The 16,644-nt window shown below is 48.7% G+C and overlaps 1 protein-coding gene across 5 annotated transcripts in view; it reads left to right on the top strand.

Annotated features, from left to right (window-relative positions):
• Positions 1–16,423, top strand: part of LSAMP (limbic system associated membrane protein) — a 977,049-nt gene extending 960,626 nt beyond the window's left edge. For 3 of the 5 annotated variants that reach the window (XM_086882857.1, XM_023941315.2, XM_086882858.1), the window contains one exon: positions 16,308–16,423. In XM_086882857.1, the coding sequence (XP_086738983.1) occupies positions 16,308–16,405 (98 nt within the window). In that variant the 3' untranslated portion in view covers positions 16,406–16,423. Of the gene's footprint in view, positions 1–561; positions 598–16,307 lie in introns of all 5 variants that reach the window. The other 2 variants (XM_023941306.2, XM_023941303.2) reach the window with 1 other exon arrangement.
• The last annotated feature ends 221 nt before the right edge of the window (positions 16,424–16,644 follow it).

The raw sequence follows: 16,644 nt of genomic DNA on the forward strand, positions 1-16,644 counted from the left end.
CAGCTGGAAGATAATGACTGCAAAAAATCTGTCCCTCTCAGAGGACAAAAACTCTAAAGAAGCAGAGTGCCCTTGAGGATTTGCCAGGGTGACTGCTCCCATGCACAGTTCCTCAAGGGAGCTGCCATTGGCAAAAAATCAATTGTGGAGAAGGTTCTGGGGAGGCAACCCATGGAGGACTTCCACAACTCACCTCTCTTCCAGACAGAGGTGTAGCTAAGAGGAGCTGTAGAGTGATGACATGAGTGGTCTTGAAAGTCAGAGGGAAGATATGGACCATCAACTCCAATTACCTTCACTGCAGGTGCTTAATCCCTCTTGCTGTTTGGCTATTATTTGTTTAGTTTTTCAAATCACTTCTCTCTGACTCCCAATCCCAGGGGATGCTGATATGTATTAGGCATGTTGCTAGCAAAATGCTCTTTATATGAAACCTACTCTAGTTCATTTAATTTGGAGATGGACAACTCCATCAGGTTTGTATCTGCTGCTTGCTTGGTGTGAAAAGTGGCTTGTCCTTTTCTCCTGCATGTTGCTTATTGGTTTTTTTTCCCCCCTTAGAACGAGTTTTACCCACACTCCCCAATCCTTTTCCAGGTCAGTATATGTTTTATGTTGAAGTAGCTCTTTAGCCGGGTCATTCTCCGTCATCCTGACAAATGCTCAGAGCTAGGCATGGGCAAAACAGCTCAGAAATTCAGGAAAATAAGGGCTTTCCCTTCTCATTTATATGTCATTTTGTCATTTCTTCTCACCATCCTCATCCTTCTCTTTCCCCCCTCCCTCTTCAAAGAAACAATCAACTGTACAGCAGCAACCTTTAACCAAGCTTTGGGCCACGACACTGAGTTGTCACCTAGGTGTGGACAGTCTTTAGTGAGGTTCAATCTCCCTGCAGAACTACTTCTAAAACACATTCCCATCCTATGCTCTCTTTGCCCACTGGTTCAGATTTGGATCAAAAGCATAAACAGACCTAAAATTTTGCAGAGACAGTAGAAAGGACAAGTTGAAAACTAAAAATTAAAACACTGCCAGAAGGTTTTTTCACTCTAGTTGTGCATCTTATCATGCACAGTGAAACACTTTGTTTTCTCATGCTTTTGTCCCATGTCTCTGAGTCTTCCTGTCACATTGTCTTGCATCTGAGGCAGAGAGCATGAAAAGAGGCACATGGTGAGATGTTACTGGCTGCTTTTTTCCAAAAGGGAAGAAGGTATGAAGGCAAAACAGGGTCTGGGTGCTTCTTTATGTTTCTGTGTTGCCCACTCCTGCCTCGGGTGCAGACAGCATGGTCCCAACATCCATATGAGATTTGGGCCTGGGTTGTGACCTTTTCATTCTGAGAAAGCACAGAGACGAGGTGCATCTGGAAAGCAGGCTACAGCATTTGGAAGTGGTGTTTGAAAATAAATCAACAATAAGGCAGCAAGTCAGTCCACTGAAAAAATCTTGGCCTACAGCTCCTCGGTATCTTTGTTTTCCTGCCATATGAGGAGGATGCACTCAACTTATGGGTTGCTCAGAGACCTAAATTGTTAATGTCTGCACAGAGCTTTGGGATAGAGTGTTATTAGGAACCCGTGTTGTTTTGCAAAAGAGCACCTGCTCGAACAAAGCACCTGCAGGTACTCCCATGAAAAGAACAATAAATGCTGGGTGTTACACATGCTCCGTTTAACTACTCTGCCGTTTTCAAATCAAGCTCTGCTCTTGGCAACTTATTCAGGCTCAGGATGTAGTCACAATTGCCTATTTAAAAGGCAAATCCACAAATACAATTAAAGAAAAGTACCTAAAAAAAAAAAAAAAAAAAGGAAGGGGGGAGGTAGAAATCAAGCTACCATTAAAATTAAATCCCAGAGAGTGATTTGTAAATAACATTCAAGGAGCTGAGAAAGGAGTAAAGTAGGCCATTGGGAACCTACTGTGGAAAAATAAATCCAATTAAACACCATTATCTTATGTATTGCAAATGAAACTTGTGCTTGGATATGAAATTAAAGTTGCTGAGGCTGTTTTGGATGTAGGGTTTTGAAGAGTTTTACTATTTTAGGTGTTCTTTTCTTTAAGCAGAATTTTCAATGACAAATATTTTTGTCTGATGAAAAACCCAGGGCTCTTTGGTTTTATGATTATTTTTATTATATACCCTTAAATTCCACAGGCAGGCAGTGTTAATTTTTTTCATAGCCAGCCCTGTTTACAGCTGGTTTTGAATTAGGAGCCCATTAAGCTAAATGATAAAGCAAAATCTGCGAGTGAGCAAGGCCAGGATTCCCATTACAAATACACCTCCTAATCAACTTGCCAAGGCCATCCTGCATGGCTTTAGTTGATCCTTTAAAACACTTTCCCCTCCATCTCTGAAGCTGTTATGTTTTTTACTGCTCCCCAGTCTCCTGAGATCATCTTGAAGGACATCCTGGTGTGCCATCACTCCTTTGAGGAGCCTCCAGGAATTTGTGGTGCCAAATGCTGGCATGTCTCCAGTGACCCAGGACACACCAAGAGGATTTTGCAGAGGGGGAAAGCAGAGTTTAAATACTCTGGGCCTCACTTGTTTTCTGAAAACCCTTACCAGCTCCTCCACTGTGGGCCTTAGCACAGATGCTGGTGATTTTCACGTGTGATTTTACTTTGCTGCTCACCTTCAAAGAAAGCCGGGGCATAAAATTTTGTTAGACCTTTTTCTTCCTACAAGCTGATGTTCTGAAATGCAGTCCTCAGCCCTCAATTAAGCCGTTCCTCAATGACCAGAATCACAGCCTTCTTCCTCTTTCTCCCTCAATTTTCATTTCTGTTAATCCTCAGTAATACTTCCCTGCCCTGTGGGGTTTTGAGCATTAATTTAAAAGGAAGGTGATTTGAGACAAAGAGCTCTGTAGTCCTGCTAAGCATTGCTATCATTAGCTAGCTGCTGTGGAAACATCTTGCTTTTAGGCAGGCTGAAGACTCAGAAGCAGCCCATTCAACTAAACAAATGGGACTTGAATTTGATGAGACACTTTCCTAAAATGCTGGTGGAGCCCAGCTGATTCAGCTCTCAACTGAGTTGTCCTTGATAAATTTTCCAGCCCTCCTGATCTGCAGCCAGGCATTCAAAATGCCTTGAAATGTCTTCTGGGATGTGGCCGCATCATCACATCTTTCTGTCTGCATTGTAACACCATGTTATAATGACACAAGATCTGGCTGTCACCAAGCAGGGGCCTTACTGCATCATCAGGTGCCTTTTCAAAAGGATTTTTCTTCTGGAAAAAGAGAATCTGTTCATTCCACACCACATCTGCCAATGGAAGGGCAAGTGTGGCCACTGTTGAACCTCAAAGGGACCTGTCACAATTATGGCACTAGCTCCATCTTTGTCCTTCATTGTCCCTCATCCTGAGCCCTTTGAACATGAACTCCTTCCCTTTGATTAGCACCTAGTGTCCACATCAGAATGGCTCAGCCAGACTGATGGGCTTCAAAACCTGTGAGCCTTCCTCACAGGAGTTTTGTGATGAGGGCTTGCCAGAGGCTAAGTAGGGGCTTTCTCAGCGTGGTTAGCTTGATGCCCTGGGAGCTCTGCAAGGGGGATGTGGTGTTTCAGAAAGCAGCACATCCAGAGCCACCCACAGGGCAACAAGTGTGTCAGTCTTTGGGGCCTGATCAGACAAAGTCATGGCTGTCAATAGGTTGACACAAGATTTATAGCAGCAGTGTATTAGCAATTAGCAGAGTGGGAGGGAAGAGGAGAATGAGGAGTCCTGCCTTTCTGCCAAAACGTGCACTGATCGGAGAATGACCCTGTGTGACTGTAGATCGTAGCTAGTCTCCATTTAGCTGTAGCCTGTGTAGCCTGTACTGTCACTAATGCCTTCATCAGGTGGGTGGGAGCTGGGGCGAGGGAGAAAAGAGATGTTCGTTTGGGTCTGATGGCCAGAGTGGGAAACAGAGAGCAGCTTTCTTTCTAATACCCTCTCAGTCCTCTTTCCTCTCTCTGGGTGTCTCAGCTGTGCAGAAGAGAGCTCCTCTGTTGCAGTGGTCACCTCCCACCAATTTCTGCTCCCCTTTCGCTTTCTCTAGTGCATGGCCCTGCTAGTTCTGCTGAGCCAGCTGCTCTTGTGTCAGCAGGGTCTGTTTTGGCAAAAGGGTGGACATCTGAGTCCATCAAAGCTAAGGAGAGAAGCCAGGGGGATTCCAGCAGAGACCACAGGCTGTGGAGGGTTAATATTTTATGGAGGTTTGCTGACTAGGCAGCCAGCCTTGCCAGTATGATGTGACCAGCTGGAAGATCCATCCACCTCTGGAGTTCTCTTCAGTGATGCCTGAGGGTGCTCTCTCATTTGGGCTCCAGAAAAGGGTCAGTGAAAATCCAGGCCTTCAGGTCCTCAAAACAAACTGGTTGGCACAGCTAGAGAAGCCATAGCATAGACAGGCCAAAATAGACAATATTGTCTTTCTGTGATCCCAACAGAGAAACAGAGAAAAAATAATGAGCAGAAAATTATAATGGCCATAAGGGACCAAGCACATGAGGAACTATGTCAAGTCTGGTATTCCCATAAACCCAAAGGTATTGGAGGGACATAGTTCAGGTGTCCTGGTCACTCCACAGTGATGTGTGGCTGACTGCTCAGGGCATGCCTCACTTCCCTGAAAGCTGCCTGAGCCCCAGGTACTGGCAGCTGATCACGCCCATGGCCCTGGGTGGGAAGCACAACTCACGGTTCTCCTTGCTTCCCATCTGGTATCCACCCAGATTTTCCAAAGGGCTCAGTGTCCATTTGTTGAGTGCAGAAGGGATTGGCCCTGCAGGGTGGATGCTCAGAAAGACCAAGCTTCTCTTGTTGCTCTGGGTCAGTGTCAGTCCCTGCCAAGGCTGCAGGCACTGAGGGCTGGCACAGAACTGGGTGCCAAGCCTGTGGGGCCTTCAGGCCAAGGGAACAGGGAGGACAAGGCAGGGTGAGGGCAGGCAGCCAACATCACAGTAATTGCTTCTTGCTATTTCATAGATACGAGGCAAGCAATGGCACTGTATCTTATTTTGGCTGTGTGGTTTAAAGTGAGTAATACCAAAGCCAGAGGTGATGATACTGTCTTCTAAAAGGAGATCGTATGGATGTAGACAAAAACAGCATTTTAGGGAAAAGAGACATGACAAGAATGGATGCCAAGCTACTAACATTGCTTGGTGGGTTTTGTTGAATAGCAACAGACAGCTTCTCTTTGTTGAGATTGCTTAAAAAAATTAAAAGCCAATCTGCTTCTTCCTACCTTTCCCCCCAAGAAAAAGGAAGCGTAGAGAAAAGAAACAAGCTTTCTTAGAGAAAAAAGAGAGACGCAGGAGAAAAGAAAGAGAAATGGCTTTACTGCCTGATCTGTTTCTGTAGTTTTTGTTCATTATTTTAATTTAGATTGATTTATTCCAAAATGTACCTTGGGTTGTATATATTTGCATAGTACAGTGCTGTGGAGGATCCAGTGAATGAAGAAGATCAGTAGCAGAGGGTGGGAACTGAGACTGGAAGTCCCAGAAAGATATTCCTCCAAGCTGAGCCCTTGCAGTGGATAAGGATGATGTTTCAAGGTCTGTGCAGTCACTGGTGTGACTTTGCATGCATGCAGAACAGCCCTGCAGAACAGAGGTCAGGATACAGCAGTCAGGCGGGAGAGTGGAGCCTGGATGGATCCACTGGGGGAGAAAGCACATGACTGCACTGCAGACATTAGAAACAAGCCCATGGAAGAGCAACTGCTGTGGAAAATCAGTTATCCAACAGGCACAGCGATAGTATTAGCGGTGTAGCATGGACAGAGTACCCTGCAGAACAGAGCTGGGGCATGCTCCAACCCTCCCGAGCCACATATCCCCAGCCTGGAGAACACTCATAGCCTGATACCATCTATACAGGTATTAGATGAGCTTCTGAAGTCATCAAATGAACTTTCCTCTTTTAGAGATGTCGAAGACAACCTATCCTGCACAGCAGGTGCATTTAAATCCTTGCTCTCTCTCTCTTGTTCTCCTTTTTTTCTTGTATTGACTGGCTGATTGGAACTGTGGAGGGCAGCAAGGAGGAGGATGAAGAACTGCCAGTGTTGTCTTGATTTAATCCTTACACACACACAAAAGCTCCTCCAACCCCCATGAGAAAATGGCCAAAGAATAATTTACACCTTCCTCCTCCTCCTCCTCCTCCTCTTCGCCCTTCCATTTCCAGTGTAAACCACTCAAGAATGTGCCTAACAAGCTGGCCTCCCCTCTGGTTATTGTCCCAAGTGAACAGCCTCTCCATTCACTAACCCATGACGGTAAGTTGGTTTGGGAAGCAGCAGGTTTATCTTCCCAGCTCAGGCAGTGCACTGGGCCCGCTTGCGAACCGGTTGCCATTCAGTGTCTGCTCTGCTGTTGATAAAGCACATTACACATGGCTGGGCTTGCATGATTAATACAGCTGTCTAAGCACTCTCTGTAAAAACAAAAACAACCAGAAAGGAGAAGGGAGGTGTGGGATTTGGGAGGGAGGGAGGGAGGGTGCACAAGGGGAAAAAACCCAACCGTTCCAAAGAAATCAGGCTTGCACAAAAAGCAGAGCGCTCCTGGAAGGCCTCCCCTCCCATGGGCGAGCAGATCTGTCAGCAGAGCTCCCCAGCAAAAGGGAGAGGCCTCGTGGCAAGGTGAGCAAGGAGCAATGCGTGTGGTCCTTCCCCAGCATCACCTGCATGTCCCTCTGCAGCCTGGGGAGCAGATGCATGGCTGGGAGCATGGGATCAGGCCCTGGAGAAGGATGTGCTCTGGCCAGCACGGCTTCAGCAGGGCCTGGTCAGGCAGCCCCTAGGGCAGGTGTTGAAGCTACACAGGCACGCTGACCCATGGTGACACTGCCCAGACACATCACTGTACACACCCTGTGCTCAGAGGCACAGCCCACAGGCACTGAGCAATCTCCAGGCACCCTAGAACATCTCAGGAGGAGCAGGAATTCCTACATCTTTCCCATTGCTCCAACTCATTGGGCTGAAGGCCTGCTCAGCAGCCTGTGTAAGCTGTGTTAACTTTCCCTTTTTAATAGCAGTCTGGGAATGGGCTGTGGGAAACCACGATGGCTTTCTGTTCTGGCTTTTCTCAGGCCTGGGCCAGGTATTAAAGCCATGCTTGCACTGTTAGGGTGTTACAGTGACCAGGAGTCTCACTGGAATTGCACACACGGACTCTTCCCTAGTTTGATGAGAACTACAGGGAACACAAAGTAATATTTTCTTAGACCCCACACTTTAGAGACCTACGCTAGTGCATGGGCCCAGCTTGACTGTCCTGACATCTCTAATTCACTGAGATACTAAGAGTGATAACCCTAAGAAGACCTCAAGAACAGGCTGGGAGGGCGCTTCTCTGCAGATACTAGAGAAAGACTGGGAGGGTAGAGGCTGCAGTAGGACTGGATTTCAGTACCAGAGTAACATCAAACACCCTGGTCACTCTCCACCCCAGTTTAGTTCTTTTTCTGCTCCAGTCACCCCTATGTATGTCCCCTGCCTCTTCATTTCTGGCAACAGCCTCTCAAATCTTTCCCATGCCATATATCCAGTAAAGCTTGTAGAAAACCATAGCAGGGATGAAGTGAGTAAACAGACAGACATGAAATTGATGAAAGTATTAATTTTTCAAGAGGTTCCAGAGCCTCCAATTAACAAACCTGCTTCCTAGGGCTGTGTGTGCTCTGGGTGAGGGAAGCTGTGCTGTTTGTCCTCTACTGAGACACGGGGTTATGCGCTGGCATCACCTTTGGTCTGCAGAGCCCTACACATGCACTTCAGAGATGAGCAGGAAAGGGATGGCTTTATCCTAGGAAAGCAAAAAGCTCCGATGTTCTCAAAATGACTCCTGAAAAAGTCTGTGCTATGTGGTTTTTTTGTTTGCTTATTTTTTTGTGGTGGTGGTGTTTTTGTTGTTGTTGTGTTGTTTTGTTGGATTTTGTTTGGTTTTGTTCTGTTGTTTTTTGGGGTTTTTTATGCTTTCCCTGTAGAATGAGAGTCTTTAATGTGTGGTTGAAAGACAATGCAGTTTTAAGTATCTGATTTTGTATCATTTGCTGGGGAAGGTGGGGTTTGGGGAGGGTGTTGTTTTTTGGGTTTTTTTTAATAAACCTTCAGTTGCTAGGGAAATGAAATGGGTGGGAGAACAATTTCTTCAGCTATGAGGGAACATTGAAACTTTTTATACACACAGGACAGATCTGCTGATGAAAGATCTGTGCAACCTTGAAACAAAGGTGGTCTTCTAGCTACCACAAACCTCACTGGTCAGGATAACAGCTCCGTTTTAGACTAGGATTACTGTAAACCAGCTCCGGGATAAATGGTGTAAGCAGACAACTCTTGAACACCACGACCTTCTCAGAAAGACACTGGAAAATACAATTTTCAGGGATATTCTTCAGACCTTAGGGAAGGATGGGTGAGCTGCATTACAGAATGAATCTTCATTCCTCTAAGACATGAGGTATGATAGATGAGTACTTAGTATACCATGAATGAGCTCCAAAACACGGGGAAGAAATGTTCAGTGCTAAAAAAGCATGAGCAAATTCTGAAATACATTAAACCGAGTGCAAAGATTGAAAGACACCCGAGACAGTTCCTTAATCTTGTTGGAGAGTTGCTGGAGGGCATCCTCCCTAGCTAACACAGTGGCATTTGCACCTCTAGGAAAGCCAGCCTATTGCCACTGCAGTCACAGTCAAGTTTTAATTACAGGAGCAGAACTGGTAGTGACAATGGGGAATGAGCAGGCAATAAGCAAAATAGCTTCAACACTGAGAACAGGGAAGAAAAAAAATGTGTCTTCTTCTAAGAGGAGGGGGAAGGAACAGGAAAGAAGTAAGAAAAAAAGCCCCAAATGAACCCTAGTAAGTAGAAGCTGGTAATCCCTAAAGCCTCAGAGTAGAGTGCAAAGCCCTGGAAGAAAGAAATTAATAACTTTCAAAGTATGACCTTGAAAATGGAATTAACAGTATTCCTCCCTTTTAAGCCTTCATGATAATAAAGATTTCATCTTCTGAAGCCCTGGCAAGAGAGTCAACAGACTAGGGAAAATTGCTTCCTGCAGAGCAGCTGGCAAGTGTAAACCCTAAGACACCAGCAGGCCCCAGGGAGTGAGATGGTAGAGACACCTGCATGACGCACATCCTCTTTCCCTTGTGCCTTCGGCTTTAGAGGTGGGCTTTTTTTCTTCTTCCCCCCTCATTTTTGGTCCTATTTTTTGCTCCAGAGGGAGAACTCCAGCCTTCACTGTAAGCAGAGTCAGCCTATCAACAACATGGAACCTGGAGCTACTCAGAGTGGACAGCACCTGGAAAAACATCAGGCTAGCTATACTCGGTTTATCATCACTCCTTCTCTTCCATCACAGAAAAGTTCTCCCAGCCCATCCCATGCTGCTTTCTGGCTTCTCTTCCATTCAGAAACTCATGGGGACTAACTGCCCTCTAACACCAGATTTTACCTTGCACTCCCTGGCAGGATCCCAAGGGCAGATTCCCCAAAGCAAATCGACAGCCAGGAGCTCTCTGATGCTCTTTGAACCTTCTCTGTGGGCTGTCTTCCATCAGCAAACTGCAGATATGTCAAACCCTGGGGTCTTGTTAATGTAAATAAGAGAAAAACTGGCAGCCACTGTCTCTTCTCCTGCCTTCATTTTGGCATACTCAGATGATGAGATTGGCAAATGTGTATGTGAAACATGTAGATGGGTGGATGATTCTTTTCCCTCTGGAATGTATCTGCTCTCTGCTTGCATCTCAAATGATTCTTTTTAAAGGTCTGTGTTGGGAATCTCAAAAGTAATGGGTTCAGTTTCTGCTGGTGATGATCACGGTGCACACATTTGGAGGCATGCCTGTGGTGAACTTGTGGCTTTATTTACATGTCTGGTCTCATTTGCCTCTCAAGCAAGGCTTATGTGTCATGGCACAATCTCCATCTCCCTCTCTAATGGGCCCCTTCAAGGGTGCTGTTGGTGTTACAAAAAGGAGCTAGAGGCAGCAAAGAGACGGAAGGGAGAATATCTGTGTGGAGGAAGTGGCATAATAGGATGGCTTGGGTTGGAAGGGATCTTAAAGAACCTCTAGTTTCAAATCCCCTGCTATGGGCAGTGCACCTTCCACTAGACCAGGGTGCTGGAATCCTGCCCAATCTGGCACTGAACATTTCCAGGGATGGGATATTGACAGTTTCTGTGAATGCCTTACTACTCTCATAGTGAAGATTTTCTTCCTTATGTACAATGTAATTCTACCCTCTTTCAATGCAAGACCACTCCCCTTGTACTATCACTACACACCCTTACAAAAAGCCCTTCTCCAGCTCTTGTCAGCCCCTTTTTGGAGGGCCACAGGGAGGTCTCATGGAGCCTTCTCTCCTCAAGGCTGAACAACTCTGACTCTCTCAGCCTGTCTTCATAGCAGAGGTGCTCTAGCCCTCTGAGAATTTTTACGGGAGAGGCGTTCCAGCCTTCTGAGAATTTTCATGGCCCTTCTGTGCACTCACAGCAACAGGTCCATTTTCATGCTGGAGGCCCACCGCAAGAATAAGTGGAATAAGTAGAGTGGGTTACAAACTTCACCAGCACCCCCTGCACCCTCGGTTTCTGCTGCCGCAGTGGGTAGATGTGCTGTGTTCCATCTCTCCCGAAGAGGCTTTGCCGAGGAGGCAGATGCAGTGCTTGTGGGAAGATGCAGGCCGGCGGGGCCCGCGTTCCGTGCCGCACGGCTGTGCCCGTCCGTGGCTGGCCCGGCGGCTCGGGGCGCTCCCTTCCCCGGGGCCCTGCGGGGGCCGTGCCGTGCGGGACACGGGCTTTTCCCGGCCTGCTATTCCCAGCCTTTCCCTGCCGTGCCCAGCCCGGAGGCCGCCTGGATGTCCTTCGGCTGCCACCTCGCGGGGAAAGAGCGGCGCTTCGGCGGGGGCGGAGGGCCGGGGGCACCGCAGCGAGCGCCCGGCCAGGGCAGGTGACAGGCCTGAGGGCTACGGGCGCTGCTGCCCTGCCTCAGGGCGCAGCCCGGGAGGCACACCCGCCTTGCTGCTGCTCCTGCCCTTTTTCGCACCTGCTTGTTGGCGTCTGAGCTTCAGGTGTGTTCATCCACACCTAAACAGCTCTGCTGGAAACCCCACTTTTCCCCCTGAGCCCGGGCTGCCTGGTACTGGCTGCCTGCCTTTGCAGGCCTGGTACCAATGCCCTCTTCCCAGAAGCACCATCACTCCCCCCTACCTGTCTCCCTCATCCCTACTTCCCTGTGCCTGGTCAGGGCTTAATTTCCTCTCTTTATCTCCCCTTTTCCCAGGACCTGTTCTCATTACTTACCTAACCTTCATGCTTATGTAATGTCTTCAACTTCACCATCCTCACCCTGGCTGACATCTCCTCCCCTTGCCCTCTTCCATGTCCTGAACATTGTTATATTGTCATTTCAGTTGAAAATCTTCCCTGGTATCATTTCCTGTGCTGTAGCCCAGCATTGGCACAAGTGCAAGGCTCATCCTGTCACCTCAGTCCACATTACCCCCATCACAACAGCCTTTTCCCGTGCCTCTGCCCAGATGCACTTAGGTATTTTTCAGCTCCTCATGCAGCCCCCAGTGGCCACTGTAAGCTTAAAGAGGCCAACACAAGCCATGAGGTGGGGCCTGTGCACAGCTAGCCTTCCAACCTCAGACACTGCTGCAGGAGCTGGGTGTGTTGCAAGTTTTCATGACAAAAAAACTCATCTCTCCCTTTCCTGGGAGGAGCTGAACACTGCAGCTAATTCTTCCCACACTGAGCAGTTTCCTTAGCTTGGCTCTCCCATAGTCAGCAGAGGAGGCTGCAGAGCAAAGAGTGACTGAGACAGTTTTAATCTAGCCGGTTCAGGTAGCAATTAATAGCAGGTGGAGTGTCAGGCCACCTGTTAATGCCAAGGTGCTAAAGTCACAGAAGAACACAGCACCCAAATTTAATGTGGGGCCACAATGTCACTGCTGGCAGCTGGCTGCTGCTGTGCTTCTTAAAAAGCTGAGGGAGGCTGTGGATATGGAAGTCTCCAGGCAGTCCAGAAGTGACCAGACAAGTTCATGGAAGAAGAAATTAATCTTAAAGGGGTGCAGCTTCTGCTGGCTCATAATGAATCTGAAGCAGCTGAGGTAGGCCAGTATGATGCATGCTGACCATGTGCTCCTGGCTGGCCCCCACACAGCACCCACCGAGGACAGGACTGAAGGTTAGACAAGACCCAGCAAAGGTCTTTCCTTGCAGTGTGTTCCTCAGGCTGTTTTTGAAGATGTGAGCAGCTCTTGGCTTTGCTTTGAGTGTAAATCTGGCTGTGGTTTGCTCTGTCTGCTTTTCCCATCTTCCTCTGCCATCTAATCCAAGTTCCCCCATCCTTCTCGCCGTGTCTTTTCCTACACTCTTCATGGGACAAGGAGCAGTTTTGGAACCATCACACACACAAGCATTATAGCTATACCAAGTCTGATACAGGGTTAACACATCCCCACATCCTCTCTAGTGAAACCTTGGCTAGGCTGCCTTGCAGCCAGCCCTCTGCACTTGAGAGCATGCAGCAACTCTTCTGCCTCATTCTGCGTGGAAGGGTTTGCCTGCAGGAGTGTTAGGTGAAATTGCTGATGTCCCAAATTGAAGGGTCTTGCCACCCCTTCTGCATCTTCACTCAGAAGTATGTGGAAGTTCTTTCAGAAGCAAAAGGGAGGACTCCTGGAGCCTCTCCATGCCAGGCTGTTATTCTGGGCTGTTGCACACAGGCAGGTGGGCAGGAGCTGTGAGGTCACCGTGGCATGGCTCTGTTTTTCCCATCACTAAATTTAAGGATGCAGCTAGAGTTACGCTGTCTTGGAGAGAGGGGTGGGATGGGGGCTGCACATGGTCCTCCTCAGTCATATGAGAGTGACAGCTCTCTAAATCTTGGCCAAGGCTACTTTGTGGTGTGGCACCTATGCAGATCACCCAGGCTGAACGTGTGGCACCGATAAAGCCTTGGAAACACAGGATGCAGTGTCCCATGAGGCTGTTGCAGCACAATTAGTCACCATGGCCGGGCTCGACCTGCCTCTGCACCAGGTATCCAAATGTCTCACATTTGGAGCAAGGAAGAGCAGTGCAGTTGTTCTGCCCTTGACAGTTTTCAGTCTGCTCCTTCTTGATTTGCTTAATGGGATCTGACTCGGTCAGCGTTTAGGGTCTGGGGTCCCTTAGGGGTTTAGCTGTAAAATGCTGCCAGATATTCATATTAGCTCGTCAGCTTCGGAAACCAAATTTCCTCCCCTTCAAAGCTGTTGCATGGTCACGGACTTGGCAGGGCTGCCGGGGTAGGGTGGGGGGATGAATAGCCCGGGATATTAGAGCAAATTCCCAGAGCACAGTCTCAAGGTTACCGAAGCGGGAGACCACAGGGATAGCCCCGAAGATGCCGGTGCCAGCAGAGAGGGAGCAGGGGTGAGCAGAAGGGGAGTTCCAGGGGGGCTTGCTGGGGGTCTCCAGCGGGCGGGGGCGGCTCCGCGCGGCGGCCGCCAGAGGGAGCCAGAGACCGCGGGCTCGGCCAGTGTGCGGCGGGAACGGGATGGATTGGGATGTTCAGGGATGGAGTGGGAATGTTCAGGGATGGATTGGGATGTTCAGGGATGGAGTGGGAATGTTCAGGGATGGATTGGGAATGTTCAGGGATGGATTGGGAATGTTCAGGGATGGACTGGGAATGTTCAGGGATGGAGAGGGAATGTTCAGGGATGGAGAGGGGATGTGCGGCATGGAGAGGGAGGCTACAGGGCGGGGAGATTGCGAGGGGTCTGTGTGCTGGTGGCTGCAGGGATGGGGGATTGTGTGGGGTCTGTTCGCTCGGAGGCTTGGGGGCTGCTGTGTGTTTGCACTCCTGGGGAGCCGTGCCCACGCGTGCCTGTCCCCCCGTGCACATCCCGCAGTGTGTGCGGGTTCTGCAGCACAGCGTGGCCGCTGTGGGGGCTGGCACTGTCCCCCCAGAGTGGGTGCTCACCCGTGGCCCTGTGGCTGCCTCGGTGCCCACGGCAGTGGCATGTACAGCCCACGGCAGCAGCTTCTCATGTACACACGTGGAGAAGTCATCATGCAAACATGGGCTAGCACTGCTTGAGGCGTGGCTGGGAAGGAAGGGTGACAGTGATAGAATGAATTGAAAACGGATGCTATTTCCTGCAGAAAATCTCGCTCAAAGACAAGTATTTTATTTTCTTCCAGCATTTTTGCTCTCATTCATATTACACTTGAGCAGCTGTTTTCTCCCAAAACATTATTTTGCAACAGAATTATAACCTTCCCACATTTTTACAGTACTGTAGCACCCATGGCATGTACTCTAGCTAGCTGTGCTGTAAAACCCAGAGATTCCATGTGGCCCCCAGGGTTATGTGCAGAGGCCACACTGGATCCCAGTCCTCCCAGTCAGCCTGACACACTGCCCAGCACCTGCATGGCCTGCTGCTGAGAGCAGCTGCTGGTCTTAGCCTGTGGTGTGGCACAGAGGATGATCAGGACTGCAGATGGAGAGGTTTCTGCAGCCAGCTTCACCATCTGACTGGGTCACACAGGGAGCCATGAGAACTTGTATCATTTTTCATCTCTGGAGATGGGAGTTTCAGCTTTTCGTATGGTGAGGTAGGGGTAGTAGCTGAACTAAAACTTGTTCCTGAGTTTAGGGGAGGAAATAAAATGAGTGAAAACAACAGTGTAGTTGTTTTTGCCACAAAAGATGCACATGGACTAGCTGAAAAAAAGAAGCCATACATGGAACATAAATTTCCACACAAATCAGCACATATTTAATAATGAAAGAATAGAACTGAGGCACAAACAGATACTCTAGTCAGCTACAGTAGAAAGATATCAGACAAATGAAAGTGTAACGGGATTTGAGGGACTCCAGAGCAAATCTGTCTTGGATTTACTGCCTTTTAGTCACCAACTTGAGTTTAATAGTGACTGTGCTGCTGAGCAAGTCTGTGGCACCAGTACTCCACTCAAGAGAGCTCTTCACCTCTGCAGGTTGTGAGGGAACAGTTGTACTTCAGTCTCACGGAGCTCTCCTGAACAGGGACTTTTTTAATTTTTTTTTTGGCTCCCCTCTGCCATCAGAAACAGCTTTTCTTGGTAGTGAGCATGACTTCTTCCCTCACAGCAGGATAACATAAAACCTCAGCTCCATCTCCACACTCCAGCATCTTGCAGGCACATATATAGGGATAAATGTACACGTACATGTGCATGCATGCAGAGATACACGAGCACTTTATGTGCACACAGCCATGGTGAGCCTGCATTTACAGACCCACAGCCATCTGCACCTCCCTGACCAATTATAAAGAAAAGGCTGCCGAGGCTTGGGATTGCAGGGTGAATTTAAAACAGCATCACTGCCGTTAAAGCCATCCAGAAAAGGGAACCCATAAATGAGAGGATGAATGAGAAGATGTCAGGAGTGTTAGCTCTTAATATTCCCGGAGCGAGGCTGCATTATTTGTTGCTGCAGCAGCGCGCTCCTCCCTGCCCCCTCTGACGGAGCCCGCGGATGCGCATGCACACACGTGCAACTTCATTTCCCACCCTCTTGAAAAATCAACCTCCCCAGCATTCCCTGCACCCTCACCCCTTAGGTGTCGTGCCACAGGGCTGTAAAGTGCCACGGTGAAGCCTTCCTCCACCCTGATTCAGAAAATAATTACAGTGCAGCCCTGGGAGGGAGGGGAGGTGTCTGCTGGTTGGGCCCATGTTTTATTGATCACACCACTGTGATGAATCAGCTCCTGTGGAGCTGGTGTCTGCCTGCAGACAGGTACTGGCCACTGCGCAGAATTACAACGAGTCCTGGATCTCAGGGCCACCACTGGGAAGGCGGTGGAGTCAGCAGGCATGGGGGTGGTGTCCAGGGACAGCATCTGCAAAGGTGTGACCCACATCCCTGCGCTGGAGGCACAGCAAGGTTTGGGATATGGTCAGCAGCCAGCGTTGAGCCTTTCTGCTTGCTCCAGACCCTTTTTCTCCAGTAGGGGTGTTATTTAGGGAGAACCACGTGCCATTGGAATGTTGGGCTGAGGGAAGGAGGATGCTGATGAGCTGGCAGGCAGCAGCCTGTAGCTGCACTGGAGGGAGGCTCACCAAGGTGGGAAGGCAGCTGTGCCCTGCAGCCCAAACCCACCACTGCAGGAGCAGCCTGGGACTGAAGTGCTGTGCTCCTGTGTCACACCCATCTCACCCAGCCTCGCGTAATCTTGTCTTCTTTTCTCTCCCTTCTCGCACCCTGCAGGACCCGGCACAGGGAGAGTAGACAACGGCTCCATGAGTTTGGCCGTCCCACTGTGGCTTCTGGCAGCGTCCCTGCTCTGCCTACTCAGCAAATGTTAATACAAATCAGAATTAAAATAATAATATTAATAATAATTAAAAAAACAACACAACAACAACAACAACAACAACACACAAAACAAAACGCGTTATACAGGAGACAGAGCGAAGAGAGGGGAGAGAGAAAAAAGAGGGGGGGAGAGAGAGAGACGACTGTTTCTTTCACAACTTTTGTGTGTTCAGGAGCGAAGAGGGGGGAGAGGAAAAATTACAGCAAAGAAGACTCAGCAACATTTAAT

This window comes from Cyanistes caeruleus, chromosome 3 (assembly GCF_971803275.1).
Source record: "Cyanistes caeruleus chromosome 3, bCyaCae1.hap1.1, whole genome shotgun sequence".
Classification (NCBI taxonomy): domain Eukaryota; kingdom Metazoa; phylum Chordata; class Aves; order Passeriformes; family Paridae; genus Cyanistes; species Cyanistes caeruleus.